This window comes from Mobula birostris, chromosome 10, assembly GCF_030028105.1.
Source record: "Mobula birostris isolate sMobBir1 chromosome 10, sMobBir1.hap1, whole genome shotgun sequence".
In the NCBI taxonomy this organism is placed as follows: Eukaryota; Metazoa; Chordata; class Chondrichthyes; order Myliobatiformes; family Myliobatidae; genus Mobula; species Mobula birostris.
In genome coordinates this window covers 15,228,462-15,255,974 of record NC_092379.1, presented here as the reverse complement: position 1 = coordinate 15,255,974, position 27,513 = coordinate 15,228,462, and the positions used below count along the sequence as shown (strand labels likewise).

Sequence of the window (27,513 nt, the reverse complement as noted above, 5' to 3'; positions counted from 1 at the left end):
TTTGTTATAAGCTAGGTATGTATATGTCAAGAGGCATTTAACGTCCTGATCATTGTTCATTGTGCATCTAAGGGGAGAATGATATACTGCTGGCCTTGGGTACTGCAGCTGTATTGTAGTGGAGGAGTAGATCTCCAGAACAGGTAACAGCCAGAGTTTGAAAATTTGTATTAAAAAATAACAAACTTTGTGAGCTGTATATCAGAAGCAGCCTGAAAGTTGTTTCTCCTTCCAATCAACAAACATGTCTTTGAACAGATCCGCTCAGTTTTTGGTTCTTTAGTTTAAGACCTAGCGAAAGGTACCTGACACCATCCAAGTTAGTTAGAAAAACTTGATCAATTTACTTTAAACAATGTATTAACTTTAAATGACTGATATCCCTTTGAACTACTCTTGATTAGGTCTGGCTCACATCAGGGCAGAATGGAGAGTAAAGCTACCCAATGAAAAAAAGGTCCTATTGCCCAGTACGTGGCGTCAGTGGCCCACAAAGGAGGGCATCTCAGTGGTACAGGGGCACAAGGATGAAGTTGCACCACCATTGCCAACAATTTCCTCAGCTGCCCACCTCCCAGCTCACACCACGGGCCAGGCCACCATGCATCCGGCCTTCCTCACCTTTCCCAGAGCCTCACCCATTTTTCGCATCCTGCTCCTGGAGTACTCCTGCCAAGGGGTAAGCGACACACAGTCAAGGACCAGACCTCAGGAGCTAGGTTCCGAGGACCTTCTCTGTGGCATCCTAACGGCCTTTCAACATCTTAGTGGCTTTGAGCTCGACTAATGGCCTCTACTAACCAAAGAAACCGTTCGAATTGAATTAAATTAATAACAATAATTTCTACAGGTTTTTATAGTAATAACCTATCTATAAAACATCCCAAATTAAATAGAAATCAAAAATAAATAAAAACTTTTTAATTGTGATCAGTTAGTTGTTCAATTGAATGGATTGCATTAAATGTTACCTTCCTCCCTGGTGTGAGACTTGGGAGCTGGATACATCAAATGCAGGATGTCAAAGGTCAACAGGATAGTGAAAAGAATATCAAGTTTTCTATAACATGAGAAAGTCTGCAGATGCTGGAAATCCAAAGCAACACACACAAAAGTGCTGGAAGAACTCAGCAGGTCAGGCAGCATCTGTGGAAGTGAATAGGTAGTCGGCATTTTGGGCTGAGACCCTTCTTCAGGACTGGAAAGAAAGGGGGAAGATACCAGGATAAAAATATTGGAGTTGGGGAAGGAGGCTAGCTGGAAGGTGATAGGTGAAGCCAGCTGGGTGGGAAAGGTCAAGGATTAGAGAGGAAGGAACCTGATAGGGGAGGAGAGTGGACCGTAGGAGAAAGGGTGATAGGAGAGGATCCATGAAGAAGTAACAGACAGGTGAGAAGAGGTAAAATATTAGAGCGGGGAATGGGGGAAGGTGGGGGAGGTAGAAAAATTTGCCTACCGGAAGGAGAAATCAATATTCATGCCATCAGGTTGGGGGGCTACCCAGACAGAATACAAGGTGTTGCTCCCTCACCCTGAGGGTGGCCTCATCTTGGCACAAGAGGCCACGGACCGACATGTTGGAACGGGAACGGGAATCAGAATTAAAACGTTTGGCCACTGGGGCGTTCCACATTTGGAGGGTGGAGTGAAGGTGCTCAACGAAGCAGTCTCCCCTCCCAATTGGCGATGGGTCTCACGTACAGGGGGCTGCATTGGGAGCCCTGGACACAACAGGTGACCGCAGCAGATTCACAGGTGAAACCTGGGGCCCTGAATGGAGGTGAGGGAGGAGGTGGGTATGGGCTGGTGTAGCACCTAGGCTGCTGGGATAATGGCGGGAGGGAGATTAGTGCAGAGGGACAAAACAGACAAGCGGATCGCAGAGGGAGTGATCCCTGTGGAAAACTGGAGGCGGGGACGGTTGGAGAGTGATGAAGATACACTTAGTGGTAGGATCCTTTTAGAGATGACGGAAGTTGCAGAGGATAATGAGTTGGATGCGGAGACTGATGGGATGGTACTGTAGGTAAGGACAAGAGGAACTTTATTACTGTTAAGACGGTGGGAAGATGGGGTGAGCACGTTTCCATAGACGCTGCCTGACCTGCCGAGTTTCTCCAGCATTTTGTGTGCGTTGCTCAAGTTTTCTGTGTTCTGGTTTAATACTTCATTCACTAACGTAATAAATCCAAATCTCTCCTCTCCCAACTTCTGGAATTAGACCTATGGTAACCTTCAAGCAGGGACTCCTTTGCTACCTAGACCCCAAGACCCAGAGACCCTTCCTTGATGCTGTTTCTTCCTCCCCCTTCTCTCACCCTACATGATATTCCTTAAAACCCAAGCCTCAGATTATCACACTGATCTAGCAAGGATCTCTGATCGTCTCCCCTCTTTCCATGGAAAGGGGGACTGGGAGGCTGGGAGGCTGGGAGACATGATGAACGGTTGGGTGAACAGTGGATTTCGATGGACTGTAGACCATGGTCTCTCTTTGGGGCCTTTGCTGTTGCTTTCTGCTGGAATAAGTGTGGGGAGAGGGAGGGGGAGGATTGATGCTTTTGCTACTAGTGCATGGGAGGGAGAGAGGGGCTTTGGAGTTGTTATATTTTTCTGTAATTCAGTCTTAGGGGTTTTTCTCCTGTATTCAATATACAACCTGAAACTCTTACTCTCTTATCTGCAGAGAGTAAGAGTTTCAGGATGTATATTGAATACATTCTCTGATATTAAATGGAACCACTGAGGCATTGAAGCACTGTTATCCAATCACTAGGCCTCGATGCAGAAGTCCCACTCGACCGGGCCTCAGCACCTGCCACTCCAACAGAGTGGTGTGCTTGGTGATCAGATCTCCAGTGGTGCACAGTGGAAGACAAGTGGTGGGACGCACAACTGGTCCCAGTTACAGGGACCCAAGTTCAATCCTGACCCCTGGCACTGCCTGTGTGGAGTTTTATGTCGTGAAGGAGCAGGTATCCCCGGGTGCTCCAACTTCCTTCAACGTCCCTCGGGTTAAAGGCAGCAGTGTGTAGGACGGGCAGAAATTGGAGGGAGTCGATGAGAATACTCCTACTTCCGATATGGTGGCAGCGTGCTCAGACGCAGTGGCCTCTCGAGGGACAACCAAACGTGTTTTTCCTTTCTCTTTAAAAATTTTTTTTTACGATTACAGGACAATGCTGGACTCCAAGAATTTCGGGTACCGCGGGTCAGTGAGCTGCTGGCTGGTGGAGCAGCTGGACTTGGTACAGACCACGTTGCTGCCTGCCACACGAAGGCGTCAGAGTTGGTGCACCAAGGCAGCGTGCAGAGTAATGGCGGGTGATTGCCTCGGATGTGTCTCTTACAATCACGAGACCCTGTTGGACACTGATAATGCGAGATGCCCCGGGCCTGTTTGGTGGCGTGACAAATGGCAGGGGAGCTGTGTGGCATCAGTTCTAGCACAGACTAGGCCTCACGCCGCAGACTTGCCTGTTGCGGCAGTCCAGGAGAGGAGATGCCACAAATGTTGTAGCATGGCATTCATGCTCGGTTGGGGGCCGGACTCGCCTGTTGGTGCTGCCCTCCAGTGTCCGATTAGTGGAGTGACAAGCTGGATTGCGTGCATGTGTTCATCTGTGGACTGCCGGAAAATGCACCATCAATTTGCAGGGCATATCACTCAGGGACTTGGGCTACATACTTGCGTGACTGTACGTGTGCTCACAATCTTGATTGTGCAGCGCACCTTGGACCCATTCATGTACAGTTGAATGATAACCGGAATTTGATTTGATTTTGATTGACAGGGTGATTAACTTTAGGATTGGTATAAACGGGAAATTTGTCCAGGTAGACTCGGGGTGCAGAAGTGCCGGTCGCAAAACCTGATCATGATCAGCTGTGATCTCACTGGTGGACCTTGCTTGAAAAGAAGCCTCATCCTGAACTAATTTCTAAGCCAAAGGCCGGCCTGGCCCTGAATGGCGGGGAATGGTCGCCATGGAAACACCTTGGTATAAATAACCAGCTTTTGACCTCTCATGGAGATGCCCAGCCACTCACGACAATAATGGAAGCAGCAGCCATCTGCCTTGCTAGACACACTGACCTCCAGTCTCTGACACCCACCATTTGACCTCCCGCCCTCCGACACAGATGCTGACCTCCGACACTTCGCCGCAGCCGTTTCCTCTGCTTCGCCGAGAGCTTCCGTCCGTCTGGGCCACCAGTGGTCACGAAACCAGCTTCTGTATCCAGGGAGGGCAGCTTGCTCAACACTGATGGTGGGAGGTGACCTAAATGGCAGGGGGAGGGGAGGGGAAAGCAGGAGAAATAAATGGACTCTGAACATCTTCAATGGTCCCAGACTTTTCTACGACCATTAGACAGGACAGACTGATCTTTCCTTGCACAGCGCACCCACAAATGGGTACTACTGTCGAGACAACACGGAGCTTGGGCTCAGGCCTTTCAAAGGGGACACGGGCTCCTGACCTTCCACTTGTGTGGTGAGGGCGGAGCAAAATGATTCGCAGCCAACATCCAGTCCTACTGAGCCCAGAAAGTTATCTGACGGGAAAACAGAGACAAGAGAAAACCTGCAGATGCTGGAAATCCGAGAAACACACACAAAATGCCAGAGGAACTTGGCAGGCCGGGCAGCGTCTGTGGAAAACTTCTTTTCTCCAGTCCTGCCGAAGGGTTTCGGCTTGAAAACGTCGGCTGTACTTCCCCCCCGCTCCCCCATAGATGCTACCTGGGCTACTGAGTTCCTCCAGCACTGTGTGGATTGATGGGAAAACAGGATCACATTATTGCACATTAATAAAACTGTCAGGTGTACCAGTGCACAGGTAAACCACGGCTTGTGATCACTGACGACAACAGCCCACAGCTAAACCAGGCTCGTGATCACCAGCGCACAGTTAAACCACTGTGATCACTGACCACACCAGTGCACAGTTAAAGCACGGCAGTGATCACCAAAGACACCAATGCAGAGTTTAACTACTCCCCTGGCCACCAGCATGCAGAGTGCACACACAAACTACGCCTCCATGTTAAGGCAGTTATTCTTGCTTCCCAACCCCCGGTGATGTGGCTGTCTGCTCCCAGCCCCAGAACACAAACATCTCTGAATTTAACGGCTCCACCACCAACCACTCTGCCGAGAGCCAGCTGGAAATTCATCCCTCTGCAACTGGAGGCCAGCATTCTCCTGCTAATGATTCGGCAGCTCGAGCTTGAAACCAAAAACCACCTTGGGGAGAAAGAAAAGTGCACGTTGCTCCCTGCCTCAGCATCTCAAAGGGAGGGAAGAATGGGTAAGATGAAAACACATTAACCAATGGCAAACAACACTGAAATAACTCCACCCAGTACGCTCTGGACTGCTGTTCCAAACATTCAGAGGAATAACCAAGTCTGAAGGTCACATCTTGTGAACTCCCTGCCCAATTTGATCTCTAGTCACAACAAGTGCACCTTAACCAACATATCTTTCAGAAATGAAAACACACACACACAATGCTGGAGGAACTCAGCAGACCAGGTAGCATCTATGGAAAAGAGTAAACAGTCAACGTTCCTGGCTGAGACCCTTTATTGAATAGTTCTGATGAAGGGTCTCAACCCGAAAGGTTGACTGTTGACTCTTTTCCATAGATGCTGCCTAGCCTGCTGAGTTCCTCCAGCATTTTGTGTGTGTTGCTTGGGTTTCCAGCAAGTGCCGATTTTCTCTTGTTTATAAAGATATACATTTTTAAAATATAATTATTAACTTCATATGTCACATACATACAGTGCCTATAAAAAGTATTCACCCCCCCCCGGACATTTTACAACATTGTATCACGGTGGATTTAATATGACTTTTTTTGACACTAATCAACAGAAAAAGACTCTTTCGTGTCAAAGTGAAAGCAGATCTCTACAAAGTGACCTAAATTAGTTACAAATATAAAACACAAAATAATTGATTGCGTAAGTATTCACCCCCCTTCAAGTCAGTATTTAGTAGATGCACCATTGGCAGCAATTACGGCCTTGAGTCTGTGTGGATAGGTCTCTATAAGCTTCTCATATCTGGACACTGCAATTTTTCCCCATTCTTCTTTACAAAACTGCTCAAGCTCTGCCAGATTGCATGGAGATCGTGAGTGAACAGCCTTTTTCAAGTTCAGCCACAAATTCTCAACTGGACTCTGACTTGGCCACTCCAGGCCATTAACTTTGTTGTTTTTAAGCCATTCCTGTGCAGCTTTGGCTTCATGCTTGGGGTCATGGTCTTGCTGGAAAACAGATCTTCTCCGAAGCCCTGCTGAAGTGTCTCGGCTCGAAACGTCAACTGTACTCTTTCCCATAAGATGCTGCCTTGGCCTGCTGATTTCCTCCAGTATTTTGTGGGTGTTGCTTCTCCCAAGATGCAGCTGTCGTGCATGTCACTGCATTCATTTTACCCTCTACCTTCTAGTAGGTTTTCCCCAATCTACCTGCATATCGACATCCCCTTCTTGACTGTTGTAACATTGTCCTTTAGACATGCCTTTTCTATTTCCCATTGTAATTTATCTCCCACACCCTGGCTACTGTTCAGAGGCCTGTATATAGTTCTCATCAAGGTCTTTTGACTTTTGCAGTTCCTTAATCCTAATCCTATGTCACCTCTTTCTAAGGATTTGATTTCATTTTTTAACAAGGCCAAACCTACCCCCTCTGCCTACCTGCCTGTCCTTTGATACTATTTGTGTCCTTGGAAGTTAAGCTCAACTCTGATCTTCTTTCAGCCACAACCCAGTGATACTCACAATGTCATACCTGCCAATCTCCAACTGCATTAGAAGATCATCTATCTAATTCTATATAGTGTGGGCATTCAAATACAAATCCTCCCATCCCGTTATTCATCACCATTTTTAATTTTTCCCCCACGTACCACTTAAACTCATCCCACTGACTGCAATTTTACCCTGTCCTCTGCCTGTCCTTCCTCACAGCCTCACTACACACTTGTATACCAACTGCCCCAACGTCAGCCTGATCACTCCAATTCCCAACCCACCCATGCCAAATTTCAGTTCCTCCAACAGCTCTAGCAAATCCGTCAGCAGGGATATTGGTCCCCCTCGGGTTCTGGTGCAACCCATCCTTTTTGGATAGGCCATATGCTCCCTAGAAGAGATCCCAATGATCCAGAAATCTGAAACCCTTCCCCCTGCACCAGCCCCTCATTCATTCAGTACTACCATCCTATTCCTGCCCTGACCAGTACATGGCACTGGGTGTAGTCCAGAGATGACTACACTGAGGTCCTGATCTTCAGTCACTGTGTGGGACCTCTTCCCCCTTTCTTACAGGTCGTCATTGGTGCAATATGCACCATGACCTCTGGCTGCTCACCCTCTCTCTCTCTCTCGAGGGAGAGAATCCTGCGACCATTCTGAGGCATCGATGACCCTAGTACCTCGGAGGGAACACACCATCCCCGGAGTCTTTTTCATTTTAATCCTTAAATCATTCGGTTGAACCCCGCACGTATCAGACTCACCGATGTTCTGAGCTTGGCCGATGAGAATCTCCGTGGCCTGGGTGAGCAACGGCAGCGCCTTCTCAACGCTTCCCGCCAGCTTGCCACTCGTATCGAAGAGTTGGAAGAGGTTTGGAGCGAAGACCACTGCGAGGTTGTGGACCCCCATCTTGTTCTTTTCGGATCTACGAGAACAGAACAGCAGTGCTCAGAAACACTAGAAGACAAATGTTTTCAGGTATTGCTTCCTCAGAATCTTCTTTTGTTTATAATAGACCGTTTAAAGCTGAACACAAATACCATTTCAGGCTACTTGTATCACATAGGAATTTGGAGAAACAAGAATTTGACTTTTATTGAATATAATGGGTTTAATTGCATGACAGTGCTGACTCTTTGCAATAGTTCAACTAAGCTAAAAATGCTTTGTTGATGATTTTCATTTGTACTCAGTGTCTTAGGCTGTCTCGCTGAAGTGTCCAACAATAATCAGCCAGCATCGATGGATTCTAGTTGCCCTGATACAGTTTCTCTGTGACCGCAATGTCCTGGTGAGACCTTTCTCCATGCTTGTCACTGACAGTGCCAAGATTTGCAGGGGAGAAGTCTAAATGGGAATGCAGAAATCTTTAGTGACATGTTGCACTTCATGGTTTTGTGTCCTTGAAGCATGTTGTCAACCAGCTGCACGTAGTTTGGTGCTCTGTAGTTAGCAAGAAAATTTTCAACAGCACCCTCAAGTGCCTTCCATGTGATTTTCTCCGGTCCCACTAGAAGTTCCCTGTCATTGATGACCTCTTTAATTGTGGACCAACAAAAATGTCTTCCTTAATCTTGGCATCAGCTAGTCAGACTTGAATTATGAATTGAAACAAAAAAATATGGGCGATTTCAGAAAAATGATGCGTGATAGGGAATTTTCATGGCGATTTTCATGACCAGCAGCCCAAATTCCATAAGATACACCCAAAAGAATTCAGGTAGCAAAATCTTTGTACACCAGATCATTGATGCGGCTAGTTGATATGTAAATTTCCTCTCAGTGCGTGTCCCAACCATATGTAGACACAGTGAGAACAGGACACAATGGACAGAGAGAGAGAGAGGCAGAGAGAGAGGGACACACAGAGACACACAAATGAACAAATGTGTAAACACAGCCAGCCACACTTACAAATCCTACAGAACATTTAGTAATTCTAGGTCTTCATGCCATTGGAAGAGGCCACTTGGGCCATGGGTCCAAGCCAACTCATTAAGCAATCCAGGCAGCACCCATGGAAAAGAGTACCCTTCAGCAGGACTGAAACGTCACCTGCACTCTTTTTCCTAGTTGCTGCCTGGCCTGCCAAGTTCCTCCAGCACTTTGTGTGTGATGGTTGGATTTCCAGCATCTGCAAGTTTTCTCTTGTTTGTCATTGAACAATCCCATCAGTTGGGTGTGGAGATACGCCTCTACCAAAGGGGGTGTAATTCTTGCTATTGAGGGAGTGCAGTGTAGGTTCATGAAGTTAATTCCTGGGATGGCAGGGCTGTCATATGTCGAAAGATTGGAGCGACTGGGCTTGTATACTCTGAAATTTAGAAGGCTGAGAGGGGATCTTATTGAAACATATAAGATTATTAAGGGATTGGACACGCTGGAGGCAGGAAGCATGTTCCTGCTGATGAGTGAGTCCAGAACCAGAGGCCACAGTTTAAGAATTAGGGGTAGGCCGTTTAGAACGGAGTTGAGGAAAAACTTTTTCACCCAGAGAGTGGTGGATATGTGGAATGCTCTGCCCCAGAAGGCTGTGGAGGCCAAGTCTCTGGATACTTTCAAAAAATCAAACAGACACCAGAATAAAAAGGTGGGGGGGAGCCCTAAACAGTCCTTCCAGGTAAGGCAGCTCTTCAGCTGCGAATCTGTTGGGGTCGTTTATTGGGTCTGCTGCTCCTGATGTGGCCCGTTCTACATTGGAAAAACATTTAAATTCTGATTCCCATTTCTGTTCTGACATGTCAGTCCATGGCCTCCTCTTGTGCCAAGAGGCCACCCTCTCCTGCCCCAAAGGGAGGAAATGCAACACCTTATATTCCATCCGGGTAGCCCTCCAACCTAATAGCATGAATTTAGAGTTCTCCTCCTGGCTTAAAAAAAATTCCCTTTCCCTTCCCTCTTCTTCTATTCCCCACTCTGGCCTTTTACCTCTTTCTCACCTGCCTATCATTATTCTTGACCCGAGGTACTTGTAGTCAAAGACTTTCTTAATGGTATCATTCTCTACAGTCTTGAGAGTACCTTTGTCACAGTTAAACACCATGTACTCCGTCTTTTTAGAGTTTAGGTGTAGTCTTTGACTACAAGTACCTTGGGTCAAGAATGATGAGTTCAGAGAAGGACATAAAGATACGGAAGGCGCTGGCTTGGAGAGCTATGAACGACATGAAGGAAATCTGGAAGTCGAACCTGACCAGAGGGCTTAAAAAAGAGGATTTTCATGGCAGTCATAGAGTCCATTCTCACGTACGGATGCGAGACGTGGACGCTCACCAAGACGATGTGAAAGTCTCTAGATGGTTGCTATACACGAATGCTCCAGGTGGCCGTTGACGTCAGTTGCCAACAGCACATGATGAACTTCGAACTCTATAACCACCTACCGATGCTCACCACTAAAATTGAGGCAAGAAGACTGCAACTAGCGGGGCACTGTCTACGCCACCCCGAGCTACCTGCCAGCCTAGTCATCATATGGGAGCCCAAGCACGGGAGGATGAACCCTGGGCGCCCTCCCAAGACTATGGTCAACATGCTCCTAGAAGACAGCGGCGAGGCTAATGTAGATGAACTGAACACACTGATGAGGGAGAGGGAGAAGTGGAGAGTCTGTCATCGTGCCTGATGTCAGCCCCCTAGGCCTGAGTTGACGTAGTAGTAGTAGCACCTGCCTATCACCTCCCTTCCTCCTTCAGTCCACTCTCCTCTCCTATCAGATTCCTTCTTCTCCAGCCCTTGACCTTTCACCTATCACCTTCTAGCATCCTCCATCCCTTCCCCCCCCCCACCTTTTTATTCTGGTGTCTTCCTCTTTTCATTTCAGCCCTGAAGATGGGTCTTGGCCCTGAATGTCAACTGTTAATTCCATAGATGCTGCGAGGTCTGCTGAGTTCCTCCAGCATTTTGCGTGTGACACTTCTATACGTGTCCACCCATCTCCAAGTTTCACCACCCCCCCCCAACTTTCTGAGTTGTGAAGACCCCAACAGAGTGATGGGACTTTCCTAGTAATCTCACAAGACAATGGAGCTCCCAGTTTTATGTCTCTGGCCACACTAAAGCTCTCCTTGAGGGATATCAGCACCAAGCATACAATCAAGTCAATGGACTGGGCCTTGAACACATGGATTTCTGGCTTAGACCAAACAGGATTTATTTTTGGCCAATGGATGCCTGTGTTTCCACGGCTACGCAACCATATCCTTGGAGGCAGGGATTACCCAGCCTAGGTTGATGTCCTGCAGCCCACCCCTACTGCAGTGCAAAGACCACAAGGTGCAGCCTAGTTCGACGAAAGGTCTCCTACCTGCCCGCGACGTTCTGGAGGAAGGAGAGGAAATACTTCATGGTGGCCACATTAGCCACAGGCATCAGGCAGGTTAGCAGGAGGGTGACTGCACTCTGCTCATCTTCCGCCGGCAGTTGCTGCGCCTGGCACAGCGGCCCACGGAATCCGGCCGGGACGATGGGCTCCGGCAGCTCCCGGAAGAATTGCTTCAACAGCCCGGCGACGTCGGAGGCGGACGAGAATTCAAGGGAGCAGTCTCCCCGCTGCAGCTTCGCCTGGGGAGAGAAAAGGTTCCGAAAGGAAAACAGTGTGCCTTTCCAAACTTATTTAATCTCTTTGTAATATTGGTTGAGAGGAACGGAGTCGTCAACACTAAGGTTTTCTCCTTTCTCTTTTTTTTAAACGATGTTCCAAAACAGCCCATGTCTTTTTTTTTGGTTTAGTTGATTAATTTTGTTTAGATTAGTTTTTTTTGGAAGGGGGTTATATTTTTTTTTCCTTTTTCATGATTTTTTTTTTAGATATTTTTCTTTCTTGTATATTGTTCATTTGTATCCTATAGGATTGGGAGTTTTATCATTTAAGTGTCAACTGGCTTTATAATCACTTATGCTAATTATAACAAAACACATCAAAGTTGCTGGTGAACGCAGCAGGCTAGGCAGCATCTCTAGGAAGAGGTACAGTCGACGTTTCAGGCCGAGACCCTTCGTCAGGACTAACTGAAGGAAGAGTTAGTAAGAGATTTGAAAGTGGGTGGGGGAGAGGGAGATCCAAAATGATAGGAGAAGACAGGAGGGGGAGGGATGGAGCCAAGGGCTGGACAGGTGATTGGCAAAGGGGATATGAGAGGATCATGGGACAGGAGGCCCAGGGAGAAGGAAAAGCGGGGGGGAACCCAGAGGATGGGCAAGGGGTATAGTCAGAGGGACAGAGGGAGAAAAAGGAGAGTGAGAGAAAGAAAGTGTGTATAAAAATAAATAACGGATGGGGTACGAGGGGGAGGTGGGGCACTAGCAGAAGTTAGAGAAGTCAATGTTCATGCCATCAGGTTGGAGGCTCACCCACCACCCCACCACCCTCCGGGTCCAACCTGACTCTCACAGCTATCTGGACTATTCCTCTTCTCACCCTGTCTCTTGCAAAAATGCTATCCCCTTCTCACAATTCCTCCGTCTCCGCCGTATCTGCTCTCAGGATGAGGCTTTTCATTCCAGGATGAGGGAGATGTCCTCCTTTTTTAAAGAAAGGGGCTTCCCTTCCTCCACTATCAACTCTGCTCTCAAACGCATCTCCCCCATTTCACGCACATCTGCTCTCACTCCATCCTCCCGCCATCCCACTAGGAATAGGGTTCCCCAGATCCTCACCTACCACCCCACCAGCCTCTGGGTCCAACATATTATTCTCGTTAACTTCCGCCACCTCCAACTGGATCCCACCACTAAGCACATTTTTCCCTCCCCCCCCCTGCTTTCCGCAGGGATCGTTCCCTACGCGACTCCCTTGTCCATTCGTTCCCCCCCCCCATCCCTCCCCACTGATCTCCCTCCTGGCACTTATCCGTGTAAGCGGAACAAGTGTGACACATGCCCTTACACTTCCTTCCTCACCACCATTCAGGGCCCCAGACAGTCCTCCAGGTGAGGCGACACTTCACCTGTGAGTTGGCTGGGGTGATATACTGCATCCGGTGTTCCTGATATGGCCTTTTATATATTGGCGAGACCCGACGCAGACTGGGAGACCGCTTTGCTAAACACCTACGCTCTGTTCGCCAGAGAAAGCAGGATCTCCCAGTGGCCATGCATTTTAATTCCACATCCCATTCCCATTCTGACATGTCCATCCACGGCTGCCTCTACTGTAAAGATGAAGCCACACTCAGGTTGGAGGAACAACACCTTATATTCCGTCTGGGTAGCCTCCAACCTGATGGCATGAACATTGACTTCTCGAACTTCCGCTAATGCCCCACCTCCCCCTCGTACCCCATCTGTTACTTATTTTTATATGCGCATTCTTTCTCTCGCTCTCCTTTTTCTCCCTCTGTCCCTCTGAATATACCTCTTGCCCATCCTCTGGGTCCCCCCCCCCGCCTTGTCTTTCTTCCCGGACCTCCTGTCCCATGATCCTCTCGTATCCCCTTTGCCAAACACCTGTCCAGCTCTTGGCTCCATCCCTCCCCCTCCTGTCTTCTCCTATCATTTCAGATCTCCCCCTCCCCCTCCCACTTTCAAATCCCTTACTCACTCTTCCTTCAGTTAGTCCTGACGAAGGATCTCGGCCTGAAACGTCGACTGTACCTCTTCCTAGAGATGCTGCCTGGCCTGCTGCGTTCACCAGTAACTTTGATGTGCGTTGCTTGAATTTCCAGCATCTGCAGAATTCCTGTTGTTTGCTAATTATAACAATGTATTCCCAATAACTTTGTACCATTATCATGTTTATTTTTATAAAACTAATAAAAAGATTGAAAATGGAAAAGGATTACAGTGCGAGGCGTCACTTCTGTGTGGAAATAACTTGGGCACTTCTCTATTTTTAAAAAAAATGGGTAAAATGTACCACACATCTAAAGATACTTGCTTAGCCCTATAAGGAGTTAAAGAGAGAGAGACAGGTAGGAATACTGTATTAGGAAAATACTGGGAAAGGGCAGGGCCAATTACAGAGGGAGGAACTACTTGCCAGGCCTGGGCAAAGGTACAACCCAAAATATAGAAATTTAAGATGATGGATACACCCTACAGACTGTAGCAGTTTTTTTTAAAAGCAGTGGAGAGGATTCAGGCTGGTTGCATCTCCCCCGGCACAGGGGCTTCAATGCACAGGATCGAAAGGGGCCGCAGGGGCTCTAGACTCAGCTAACTCCATCACGGGCACAGCCCTCCCACCATAAAAGGCATCCATCACTAAGGATCCTCACCACCCAGGACGTGCCCTCTTCTCATGCCTACCCATCAGGGAAGAGGTACAGGAGCCCAAAGAGTCTCCTACGTTCCCTCTAAGCTGTGCGTGTGCGCGTGTGCACACATTTTTCAACCAGCGCACAAAGGAAATTAATGTGCGCTCAAAAGGTTAGTTACCTAAAATAATGTATTTAATAATTATACTTATTGAAAATAATCTTTTAGCTAAAATGTTTCTGTTAACCAGTTAGTCAGTTTTTCAAATACCACAATGCACGTCACCCCACCTTCCCTGGTCCAGTTTGTACAGCTGCATCACGGCAGCAGCCATCTTTGGCGGACAGTGTTCATATCGTAAAGTTTACAAAGATCTGTTTCAAGTCTTGTAGATAGCTTACTAAGTTCTTACTGAAAAAGATCAGTCAAATGAACCTGTGGCTAAATACTGTCACAAGAAATTGATAAACATCACATACAAAGTAGCTTGACAGGTTTTAAGTGATGTCTTTGATGAGCTGGCTGCACTGTGCAAGACTCTGCAAAAGAGTGGCCTGACACCAATTGATACACTTCATTTTGCACGAGGCAAAATTAACAAGATAAGCAAGCAGTATCTGGGAGACAATGTTTCGTGGAGTGACAAAGTTAAAGTTTTGCTAAGCCAACAGCGTGAAGAAAGCGTCACAGTAGATACAAGTTCGCTGTTGACTTTTATAAATAGTCTTCGTGTTCATTTAGAACAAAGGTTTCCTGAAGACGAGGTACAAGAATGGTCAGCTTTTGATTTCTCTACAATTGCAGATTGTGACTTCACATTTGGCGATGAACAAGTTAATGCCTTATGTCTAAAATATCATGATTTTCTAGCTGAAAAATACTGTAATAGTTTAATGATTTCAAATTTTCTGTGCAAGAAAAAATTAAATCCAAACTGATTTCAAACTTTGCTCAAATGGTGGCATTTGTACTTCAAAATGAACAGCTTTGCGACCTTGCACAGTTGATGGACATTGGGGGAACCTTTCTTGCGTCTAGTGCGGACTGTGAGTGAGGTTTTAGCCTGATGAATCAACTCAAAAACAAGCTGAGAAACCGTTTAGGTGAATGTCATTTGGATATGTTAATGAGAATCAAAAGCTATCAATGGGATGGAAGTTCTATTAGTCTAGATAGAGTTTACAAAGAATGGGTAAATGCCAAAGACAGGAGAGAGAAAAAATAGCTGAGTGACTTAAATATGTATGTTTTTTGTGCAGATTTATGTCAAATATTTTGTAAACCTACATAAACTGTGCCATGTGTGAATTCAGTGTGCACATACTCTTGTCACAGGAAAAAAAATTGCACAACTTAAGATTTCAGTGCACACTGACTACTAAAAATCAGAGGGAACATTGCTGAAGATACACACAACATTTTAGGAACAGCTCCTTCCCCTCCACCATCAGATTTCTGGATGGTCCATGAACACTATTCCAGTTCCGCACTATTTATGTATTTTTTTTATTGTAACAGAGTAACTTTTTAAAAAATATTTTGCACTGCTGCCACAACACAAATTTCACGACATACATCAGCGATAAAAAACCCAATTCTGATTCTGGTCAGGTAGCATCTGTGAAGAGTTCATGTTTGTAAGACCATCAGATACAGGAGCAGAATTAGGCCATTTGGCCCATCGAGTCTGCTCTGCCATTTCATCACATCTGGTCTACTTTCCCTCTCAGCCCCAATCTCCTGCCTTCTCCCCGTATCCCTTCATGCCCTGACTAATCAAGAATCTATCAACCTATGCCTTAAATATGCAAAGAGACTTGGCCTCCACAGCTGCCTGTGGCAACAAATTCCACAGATTCACCACTCTCTGGCTAAAGAAATTCCTCCTCATCCCTGTTCTAAATGGACACCCCTCTATCATGCCTCTGGCCCCAAGTTTCTCTCTCCACAGACACTGCCTGAGTTGCTGAGAGATATCAGCACCTGCTGTTTCGATTTCAGATTACCAGCAGTTGTGTCACTTTGGTTTTCCATTCTCGGGCATTGGGCTGGCTGTGCCGTAAACTTTCAGCCCAGACAGCGTGCCGGGTACCGGGAGACGCACCGTCAATGCACAGGGAGTCTCTGCATGGCCCGAGTTCCCGCAGAAGTTCTCAGCCCTGCGTCGGAAGCACTGGGAGCCCTGGAACTCGTCCTCGGATGCCTCCTGACCCAGGAGAAGTTATCTGCTACTGTGAAATGTGCAGAGGAAAATGAGTGGAGCGGCTGCTTGGGCCAGGGAGGAAGAAGGGGAAAGTAAAGCAGGTCAGGCAGCATCTACGGAGGGAAATACTGGAGGTTTTGGGCCGAGACCTTTTATCAGTCCAGTTTTGGTCACCTACCCACCAGAAATATGTAAATGAGGTTGAAAGAGTACAGAGAAAATTTACAAGGATGTTGCCAGGTCTGGAGGACCTGAGTTATGAGGAAAGATTGAATAGGTTAGGACTTCATTCTTTGGAACGCAGGATTTGTCTGAGGTGTACACGACTATGAGGGGTACAGATAGAATACATGCAAGCAAGCTTTTTCCCAATTAAGTTGGGTTAAGGGTGAAAGGTAAGAAGTTTAAGGGGAGCATGAAGGGCAAGCTTCTTCACTCAGAGGGTGGTGAGAATGAATTGCCAGCCCAAGTGGTATATGCGACATTGATTTCAATGTTTAATAGAGGTTTGGACAGGTACATGAATGGGAGGGCTATGGACCTGGTGTAGGTGGATGGGAGTAGACAGCTTAAATGGTCCTGCACGGAATAGATGGGCTGAAGGGCCAGCTTCTGTGCTGTACTTTTCTATCACTCTATGACTATCGGGACAGTAATTAAATCTTTAGTTAGATGGATCAGTTGCTCGGAGAGGTTGTGTGAGATTATCTCAGGCACAATGTGTTGGGAAGGGTTGGGCTCTTGATCGAGTCCAGGGTCACCATAAGGGGTTTGTGATGGGTTAAGTAGTGGAGGGAGGAGTCAAAGTTGAGTTTACTGTCATATGCAACAGAAAATATCACTTGCTACGCATCACAGGCATAAGATTCACTTGAAAAAACATAAATTGTACACATGTAGACCTTCTGTTGATCAGGGTCAACCATGGGTGTTGCATCTGAGCTGCCTACACAAGTCTGGGCTGTATGATGTGGAGAGTGAGCCGTTGCCCATGTAGCTGGCTCCCCCTTTCCACGCAGCTGATGAATTCAAAGGAACGGCAGAGACCAACACAGTTTGGCGCAAGTGGTGTCGCAGGAGTTGCTGGTCAGCATTGAACTCAACATAGGACTGCCTTAGGGACCCCAGCTCCAGATTTTCCCCTCAGGGCTTTCTCGCCAAGCCTCCCCCATGAGTGGGTGTAGCCGCAAGGCGCCGGAGGTTTGAGATTGGAGTTTTCCTTCTCCTAAATGAGCTGCCAACCTTGGCCGACGAGCCCCATTTGCCCAAAGTGACTTCTTTCTTTCTTTTCAAATCTTTTCATTATTATCCAAAATTTACAAGAGTACATCGAAGTAAACAACACTCACAATGTCTCAAGAAAAAAAAAAACATTATTATAAAGATTGAAAAAATTTTTGGTGATGAAAAAAAAAGAAAAAAAATCCTACTGAGTAACAAAAAGTGAGATAAAAACCCCATTAGGTGTTCAACCCTGGAGCCATGTTTCACACAAAAGCTTCTAAAGATAAACATCAAACCGCCAGCAAAAGAAATGTACAGTACCAAAAATTTACAATTAGATCGTGAAGGAAATCTATCAATTAACTCAAATGATAATAACGAGCAAATGAACCCCAACTTTTCTCAAAATCAAACATAGGTTTAAAGATTCGACTTCTAATTTTCTCCAAACTAAGACATAGCATCACTTGAGAGAACCATTGTGACAAAGTGGGAGCAAAAGTGACTTCTTTTAAGGGGCCAGCAACCTATCTTTGCCTCTTCTTCTGTCAGTAGAAATGGTTCAGCCAGACTTAGTAGCTAAGCCACTCGTGAAGGCCAAGAGCGGGACTTGGTTGCCAGAGGCTATTTGAGATGCACACCATTGGGAGCATTTAATAGGTAGTGGGGCCTTGTCCTCATTACTACCTCTGGCTATAACAGCCCTAAGGAATCAATTATACACATGTTTTACAAGAAAGAACACATAAAAGCTCATTGTAGTACAAAGTGGCCATTGTGTTTCTATACTGGGATGTATGGGGTCTCCAGGGAGGGGTAGCACCTCTGGTGGTGGTGGGCTTGTCACGCTCCGCCCAGGGGCAGCTCACTCACCTTTGGTCCCCACCTGCCACCCAGCTCTCACCTCCGGCTCCACGTAACTGCCTGCAACAGTGGCCACACCCTGGACAGGCAGGTTAAACCAGGTGAGGGTAGCCGGGAACTTCCGACCTCCAGTAAGATAGGGTTGTGCCTACCCCAGCACGCGAAACCACTTCTGCCAGACTGGGAGGATGAGATCAACTACAAGACCGAACGGGCCAAGAGGCCGGTGTTACAACGGTTTGTGGAGAGCGGAGGGCATGACTAGGCACAGGAGGAGTCATGGATATAAATTGCAGCTAAGGAAGTCTCCAGTCTAGACAATTTTTCGTACCATTGGACTAAGATGTTGAAGCCCAGAGAGAGTGGAACTGCCCCAGTGCAATGGTCTTTACACTACAAAACTCCCCCCACACAGGTTTTTCTCCGTGCAGCTGACAAACATCATCGGAAATGACGGATAACCAACACACGTACTGAACTAGTGATTAGAGTTGGGTAGGGTGGCCCAAGAACCGAATGGTTTATGGGGAGGGATGTGCCTGTGATGTGTTAGGCAGAGCCCATTATCTCTGCGGTTTCTAATATCCCTGTGTCTTCAAAATGTCATACCAAACCACAATGAAATTTGCCAGCATACTGTTAATAATAGTACATCTGTAGAAGCTTGTTAGATTCTTTGGAGATGAGCAAAACAACCTTAACCTTCCAAAGGATTAAAAATACTGGTGTGTCTTTCTTCTGCTTGTACCTACAAGACCATATGCCATTGTCCACTTGTTAAGTGCTGTGTCATGTATGATGTGGGTGATTATGGTCTTTCCATGACCATGATTGTTCTCGGCAAATTTTTCTGCAGAAGTGGTTTGCCATTTCCGCCTTCTGGGCAGTGTCTTTACAAGATGGGTGACCCCAGCCATTATCAATCCTCTTCAGAGATTGTCTGTCTGGCATCAGTGGTCACATAACCAGGATTCATGATCTGCACTGGCTGCTCGTACGACCGTCCACCTCCTGCTCCCATGGCCCTGATCGGGGGGCTAAGCAGGTGCTACACCTTGCCCAAGGGTGACCTGCAGGCTAGCGGAGGGAAGGAGCGCCTGACACTGACACCTGCTTTGAAGATGTCAGCAAACACTCCAGCTAGCTTGCTTGCATCGGCCCGGAGAACCCGTCCTGGGATGCCATCTGGGCCCGTCGCCTTCCTTGGATTTATCTTCAGGAAGGCCCTTCTAATGTCCTCCTTGGTGGTGATGAATGTCAATGCCACCAGGTCCAGTTCATCCAGAGGAAGCAGGACACTCCTCTTCTGTTCGAATCTTGCATAGAATACGTTAAGTTCGTCAGGAAGAGAAGTGCCACAGTTATTGATATTCCCAGCCTTTTCTTGGCGCCCAGTGATCTCATTTAGACCCTGCCATAGTCTACTGGCATCCCTCTGGTTAGCCTGGGCTTCCAACTTGGCTCGATATTGCCCCTTGGCACTCTTAATGGCTTTCCGGAGTTGACGCCTGGATTCCGTGTAGCAACTGGTATCCCTGACCTAAAAGCCACAGCTCTAGCCTTTAAGAGGGCCTTGACCTCATAATCCATCCAAGGTTTCCGGTTAGGGAATACCCAGGTCGTCTTGCAAGACACACAGTCCTCCGTGCATTTCCAAATAAAGTCCGTGACAGCTGAGGCATACTCATCGAGGTTAGCTGCCGAGCCCTTGAATACTAACCAGTCCACCGATTCAAAGCAGTCACGAAGGACCTCATCCGTTTCCTCCGCCCAACACGACACCACTTCTGACACCGTGACCTCCCGCTTCAGTTCCTTGGGGTCAATATCACAAATGACCTGACTTGGTCCAACCAAGCAGAGTTCACTGCCAAGAAGGCCCACCAGCGCCTTTACTTCCTGAGAAAACTAAAGAAATTTGGCCTGTCCCCTAAAACCCTCACTAATTTTTATAGATGCACTGTAGAAAGCATTCTTCTAGGGTGCATCACAACCTGATATGGAAGTTGTCCTGTCCAAGACCAGAAGAAGCTGCAGAAGATTGTGAACACGGCGCAGCACATCACACAAATTAATCTTCTGTCCTTGGACTCACTTTACACCGCACGCTGTCAGAGCAGTGCTGCCAGGATAATCAAGGACACGACCCACCCAGCCAACACACTTTTCGTCCCTCTTCCCTCCGGGAGAAGGCTCAGGAGCTTGAAGACTCGTACGGCCAGATTTGGGAACAGCTTCTTTCCAACTGTGATAAGACTGCTGAACAGATCCTGACCTGGATCTGGGCCGTACCCTCTAAATATCCGGACCTGCCTCTTGGTTTTTTTGCACTACCTTACTTTCCCTTTTCTATTTTCTATTTATGATTTATAATTTAAATTTTTAATATTTACTATCAATTTGTAATCCAGGGAGTGCGAAGCGCAGAATCAAATATCGCTGTGATGATTGTATGCTGTAGCATCAATTGTTTGGTGACAATAAAATAAAGTATTTGTCATTTGTCTAGACGTGTCTCCACCCTGCCACCCCACAAGCCATAGGAGCGGAACTGGGCCAACTGGCCCATTGAGTTTATCTTTACCGCAGTGCGTCCCATCACCCTCCGTGCTCCTGTGTCCACAACAAAGCAGCCACCAACGCTGCACCCTCGTGCCTGGAACACGCAGCCCGCACCAGTGCCAATCCAGGCCGGCATCTGCCTGGCTCTTCCATATCTCTGCGTACCGAGATACAGTATTGGCAATGTTCACAGGGAATCTCAATAGACCATAGACAATAGGTGCAGGAGTAGGCCATTCAGCCCTTCAAGCCAGCACCACCATTCACGGTGATCATGGCTGATCATCCACAATCAGAACCCTTTTCCTGCCTTCTCCCTATATCCCTTCACTCCGCTATCATTAAGAGCTCTATCTAACTCTTTTTTGAAAGAATCTAGAGAATTGGCCTCCACTGCCTTCTGAGGCAGAGCATTCCACAGAACCAGACCCCTCTGTGTGAAAAAGATTTTCCTCAACTCCGTTCTAAATTGTCTACTCCTTATTCTTAAACTGTGGCCTCGGGGTCCACTGTCGACTGTCCATTCTCGCTGTCCACTCTTGTCGCTTTGCGAGAGCCTGAAGGAAGAGCGGGAGGCTGCTCAGAGATCTCCACTAACTCAGTGTCTGCACCAACAACCTGCCTAGTCGGGCACTCTGCCTCATCCTCCTCCCGCCCTCATCCATGGCTTTCAGCCCTTCTAGTCCCACCGTCCCCGTAACCTGTAACCTCCACCCCGCCTCACAGGCTTCATCACCACCCAAGTTGCAACCATCTTGCCCCACCCCCTGGATCTCACTGAGTTTTTCCCTCAGCTTCATCTGACCAATCCTTCTGCAGCCTTTCTGCACGCCCCTCTCATACAGCCAAACGCCAAGGAAACAGGCCCTTCGGCCCAACATAGCCATTCTAACCACAGAGAAGTAATCACACATCCTTGCTGTCAGTCCGAAACTTTCTGCACCTTAGCACTTCAAGCGTTCAATTAATGATTCAAAGTACATTTATTATCAAAGTATGTACACAGAGTACAGTTCTGAGATTGGTCCTCCTGCAGGCAGCCCACAAAACAAAGATACACCATGGAACTTGTTCGAGAAGATATCAAACACCCAACGCGCAAAATAAAAGAACAAATTGCACAAATGGCAAAATGCAAGTGGACAATACATAGAGTATCAAATGTCAAAGCAGCGGATAGTGAGGTCAGCTGAGAAGACCATCGGGGTCTCCCTTCTCGCCATTACAGACATTTACACCCCACGCTGCACCCGCGAAGCCAACAGCATTGTGAAGGACCCCACGCACCCCTCATACAAACTCTTCTCCCTCCTGCCATCTGGCAAAAGGCACCGAAGCATTCAGGCTCTCACGACCAGACTGTGCAACAGTTTCTTCCCCCAAGCCATCAGACTCTTTACTACCCAGAGTCTAGACTGACATCTACATCATTATATTGTAATTTGTCCTCGACTGTGCCTATTGTCTTGTTTGTTATTTATTGTACTGCCCTGCACTGTTTTGTGCATTTTATGTAGTCCTGTGTAGGTCTGTAGTCTAGTGCCATTTTTATGTTGTTTTACATAGTCTAGTGTAGCCTTGTGTTGTTCCACTTAGTCTAGTGTAGTTTTGTGTTGTGTCATGTAGCACCAGGGTCCTGGAGGAATGTTGTTTCGTTTTTACTGTGTACTGTACCAGCAGTTTACGGTCGAAATGACAGTAAAAAGCGACTAGACTTGACTTGAGGAGTCCAGCAGCATTCAGGTTAGCTCAGTTCAGCGTCGCACCACCAGTCCGCTGCAGGCCGCGGGGGCAAAGCATTCTTCACTGAAGCACCTCAGAGCACATCGATCACCCCCGATCAAACCGCTCAGAAACAGGGACAAGAAGTAACCAGAATCCAGGTACACATACATGAACATCAAAGCCCCCCCCCCCCCCCCCCCCAGTAACGGGTCCACAGCCTCTCCGATCAATCCTTGCAATGTGGATCCCAAGACTCCTCTGACAGCAGCCAGCAAGAGGGAGAGGAAGACCGAAAAAAATGCAGGCTTTAGGGTTCGGGTCCCAACCACTCCCTTAGGTGGAAAATCTTTTCTCAAATCCCCTCTAAATGTCCTATTCCCACCCTTAACCTTTGGCCTTTGCTAACAGGTACCCTCTGCCAAAGTAAAGCCCTTCCTAACCGTCAATGCCACGCACAGTTCTGCACTCCCGTCAGGTCCCTGCTCCAGGGAAAACAAACCCAGCATCTCTAGTCTCTCCTCATAACGGAGTTGGGCCGCCTCCAACGCTGCCCTGTTGAAGCGCCTCTGCATCTCCCAGTGCAACCACATCCTCAACACCACAAGAAACAGGAGAAGAATTAGCCCAGTTGGCCCATTGAGACTCCTTCACCATTCCATCATGGCTGAGGTTTCTCCCCAACCTTATTCTCCCATCAATCAAGAGCCTACCGATCTGTCTTAAATGCACCCGATGGCTTGGCCTCCACAGGCACCTGTGGCAATGAATTCACCACCCTCTGGCTGAAGGATTTGCTCTGTTCTTAAGCAATGCCTATAGAGTCTTCCTTTGCTACAGAGAGTCTTTGAGAGTTTGAGGCGGAAAGCAGAGACAGGGAAACTGTCAGATACGCATGAAGGGTCACATTCAAAGCATCCTCACCCAAACCCATAGACGGGCAGCAGAAGCGTTCTAGTTGCTCCTGCGCTCTGCGGCACAAGACCAATTTCATCATTGCAGTGATCCCATCATGCTTCACCTACTTATCTCCTAGGTAACCTTATCAGAGGGATTCCCTCTGTCCCATCCATTCCTTCCCCATGCTCCCTGCAAAATTAAAATCGACCGGCTTTCAGGGTCCTTCAGCTGAAACATTAAATGTTTCTCCTTCCACAGTCGACTTGTTGAATGTTTCCTTGTGTTTTTTGCCTATGTTATTGGTGCTCTGTGACCAAACAGATGTAGTTGGAGTAATGTTGCAACTTCTCATTGGGGGCTCAGGCACTTTCTCAATGCATCTGTACAAATCCCGTGCTGCGTCAAGTTACAACATCACTTCCTTCCCCTTTCGTACTCTGGGCTCTTCGTATCAACCCCCTCTCTCTGGCTTCCTCTCATCTCCTCTGCCAAGCAGAGGCTTCAGCTTTGACATTGTACAGGGATGTGGCAGAGAGGAAATGAAGTCATGTGCTTTGGTGTGGACAGCGTAGCCTCTGGAGCTTCAGGACACAGCAGCAGATACTTGGCACGACCAGAACCCAAACGCAAGGACATCCCAATCGTGGCCCCTGAGCCAGATCTGGATTATAGCATCTCCAAGAGACAAGAGATTGCAGAGGCAAAGGAACAGAAGGAGCAAGAGACAAGATGCTGAAGGATTTGAATGGGTTAGTCAGCGTCTGGGGAGGAAACTAGTTGGCATTTTGGTCAAGATCCTTCACTCAGATCCAAAACATCAGTATTGCATGGGCCATTGGCACGTTCCTATGATTTACAATCCTGTAGAACGATTCCTTCCTGGCTTTGAAGGGGTTAATTTTGTAAGTGAATCCTTTGACAATCCCTTCCAACACCACAACCATCTGGGTTTATGGATAGGTTGTTCTGACCGCACTTTCATGCAAAATGCGCCAAAGGTCCTAACATGGTCCTTCATATCAGGGAAGGGGTTGGGGTGGTACATATGAACACAGAGCAGCACAGAGGAACAGCCTTTCCAAGAGCTGCCTGGGACAGGGATGGGTCCAGGCAAGCACATCGAAATTGAGGCAGAGAGATCATTGTCCAAGGGGCTGGTCAAACCACATAGAGAAGATGGAGTTGGATACATTTCAGCCATGATCTAAAGGAATGGTGGAACAGGCTCAGTGGGCTGAATGGCCTCTAAGGAGTCACCTGCTTTGCAAGGTTACCATTCAGCACCAGAGCTTCCTTCCAGCACTCCTCAGCCTCTCATGTGAAGCTGTCCATGAAGTTGTAAACTCAAATGAAAATCTTAAACCCTACCCAGTACAGTTGGGTACGGGTACTCTTACTAAAACGAGGTAATACTGTAGCTACCTACTCTTCAAAGGCTCGATCACTTCCCTGTTTATCATCCACGGCGAGTTTAATTTCCATTATGCATGTTTGAATGGCGCTTTCCCCGCCGCCCCCCCCCCCACCAAGAGAAAGCTACTTCCAGCTAACGAAGTAGCTTAAACACAGTTTATTTTTAATGCTACACATTTAAATCTGGACAAAACTCTTAAAGCATATTCAAAACTCACAGGGGTTTTCTACCTTATAAAAGATAGCTAAAGCACAAAGGAGTTCCAAACCACAGGTACAATTCCTACAAGCTAAAAAGATATACCAATGAGTTGAAGATGAACAAATTGCAGAAGTCAAAGGCAAAGGAATGGATTCCAGTCACCCCGTTTTCCATCATTCTTCTTGTTGTTCCTTGACCATTCCTAACAAGCCTAACTGCTCTCTAACATTTACACTGTGTTTTTTTGCCACTTGGGTGACTTCACACGTATGTGATATTTTTTTTCCAGAAACATTTTCACACAGATGGTTTAAAAAGCATCTGGGGATAGAGTTCCCTTCTACCCATGATTAAAGTTATCAAGCAGAATCTCTGAACACGCAACTCTTTCAACGATTAACAGATCAGCTACTTGATGAGCTAAGTGAAAATATCAATCTAGTCTGCGTGCTTCTTTGAACTAAATAACTTAGGCAGCGTCTGGTTTAAAAGAGGCCACTTTAAAAAAAAACAAACCAGCTCCATGCTGTGGGCCAGCATCCTGTGTTCTATAGATTGTGCTGTTTGTTTGCAAAGCCGTCACTAACTTCAGAATGCTCACTGCTTGCCCCTTACATTAAGGACAGAAGACTGGCTCCTGTTCACGACAAGAAGCTGAACAAAGAATATTGGTTGGAAATCTAACCTACTTAGGAACAACTCATTAATCTCTGCAAGTGTCAGCTGCTGGGTCAGAAAGCTGAGCTTGGCAAAAACTAAGCCCCCCCCCTCCCCCGTGGACAGTGAATATCTATACTCTGACACCTTCAAACCTCTCACTCATGCCTTTATTTCAGGAGAACTGTGGGATATGATCATGCCCACAGCTTCTTTCCCTTATAGTAAAGGACTTTCCCCACGCAGACCACATCCTACGACACTCAGCTGTGGTAGCGGAGAGAAATGCCGAGTTTGTGAATATTCATTGCACACTAAGACTGAAAGAAACAGCAGAGCGCCATGGACACAGCTCAGCACATCACGGGAACCAGCCTCTCGTCTATGGACTCCGTCAATACTTCCCGCCATCTCAGTAAAGTGGCCAGCGTTGGACTGTACTTCACATTTCCTTCAGCTTTTCGGTGTTTTCCTTCTTGTGGCCGGAATGTTAGTTTTTGTGAGAGTGAGGGGTTGGGGATTCAGGGTCTGTTCTTGTTGGTGTTTTTTCGGGTGAACGATCTGTTGGTTTTTATATAACAATAGACAATAGGAGCAGGAGTAGGCCATTCGACCCTTCGAGCCAGCACAACCATTCACTGTGATCATGGATGATCATCCACAATCAGTACCCCTTTCCTGCCTTATCCCCATATCCCTTGACTCCGCTATCATTAAGAGCTCTATCTATCTATCTAACTCTTTCTTGAAAGTATCCAGAGAATTGGTCTCCACTGCCTTCTGAGGCAGAGCATTCCACAGATCCACAACTCTCTGGGTGAAAAAGTTTTTCCTCAACTCCGTTCTAAATGGCCTACCCCTTATTCTCAAATTGTGGCCTCTGGTTCTGGACTCACCCATCAGCGGGAACATGTTTCCTGCCTCTAGCATGTCCAATCCCTTAATAATCTTATAAGTTTCAATCAGATCCCCTCTCATCCTTCTAAATTCCAGTGTATAGAACCCCAGTCGCTCCAATCTTTCAACATATGACAGTCCCGCCATCCCGGGAATTAACCTCATGAACCTACACTGCACTCCCTCAATAGCTAGAATGTCCTTCCTCAAATTTGGAGACCAGAACTGTACACAATACTCCAGGTGTGGTCTCACCAGGGCTCTGTACAACTGAAGAAGGACCTCTTTGCTCCTATACTCAACTCCCCTTGTTATGAAGGCCAACGTGCCATTAGCTTTCTTCACTGTCTGCTGTACCTGCATGCTAACTTTCAGTGACTGATGAACAAGGACACCTAGATCTTCCTTTTCCTAATTTGACACCATTCAGATAGTAATCTGCCTTCCTGTTCTTGCCACCAAAGTGGACAACCTCACATTTATCCACATTAAACTGCATCTGTCATGCATCTGCCCACTCACCCAACCTGTCCAAGTCGTCCTGAATTATCATAACATCCTCCGCACCTTTCACACTGCCACCCAGCTTTGTGTCATCTGCAAATTTGCTAATGTTACTTTTAATCCCTTCATCTAAATCATTAATGTATATTGTAAACAGCTGTGGTCCCAGCACTGAGCCTTGCGGTACCCCACTAGTCACCACCTGCCATTCTGAAAGGGACCTGTTAATCCCTACTCTTTGTTTCCTGTCTGCCAACCAATTTTCTATCCATGTCAGTACCCTACCCCCAATACCATGTGCTCTAATTTTGCCCACTAATCTCCTATGTGGGACCTTATCAAAAGCTTTCTGAAAGTCCAGGTACACTACATCCACTGGCTCTCCTTTGTCCATT

General features: G+C 47.1%; 1 protein-coding gene across 1 annotated transcript in view; it reads right to left on the bottom strand.

The window, feature by feature from the left end:
- The window catches only part of LOC140204412 (uncharacterized), an 83,623-nt gene that overhangs the window by 35,723 nt on the left and 20,387 nt on the right, over window positions 1-27,513 (bottom strand). Inside the window, exons 4-6 of the mRNA XM_072271133.1 lie at window positions 11,080-11,336; window positions 7,535-7,698; window positions 4,152-4,283 (exon numbers count right to left, since the gene is read on the bottom strand). Of these exons, the coding sequence (XP_072127234.1) occupies window positions 4,152-4,283; window positions 7,535-7,698; window positions 11,080-11,336 (553 nt within the window). The remainder of the gene's footprint in view (window positions 1-4,151; window positions 4,284-7,534; window positions 7,699-11,079; window positions 11,337-27,513) is intronic.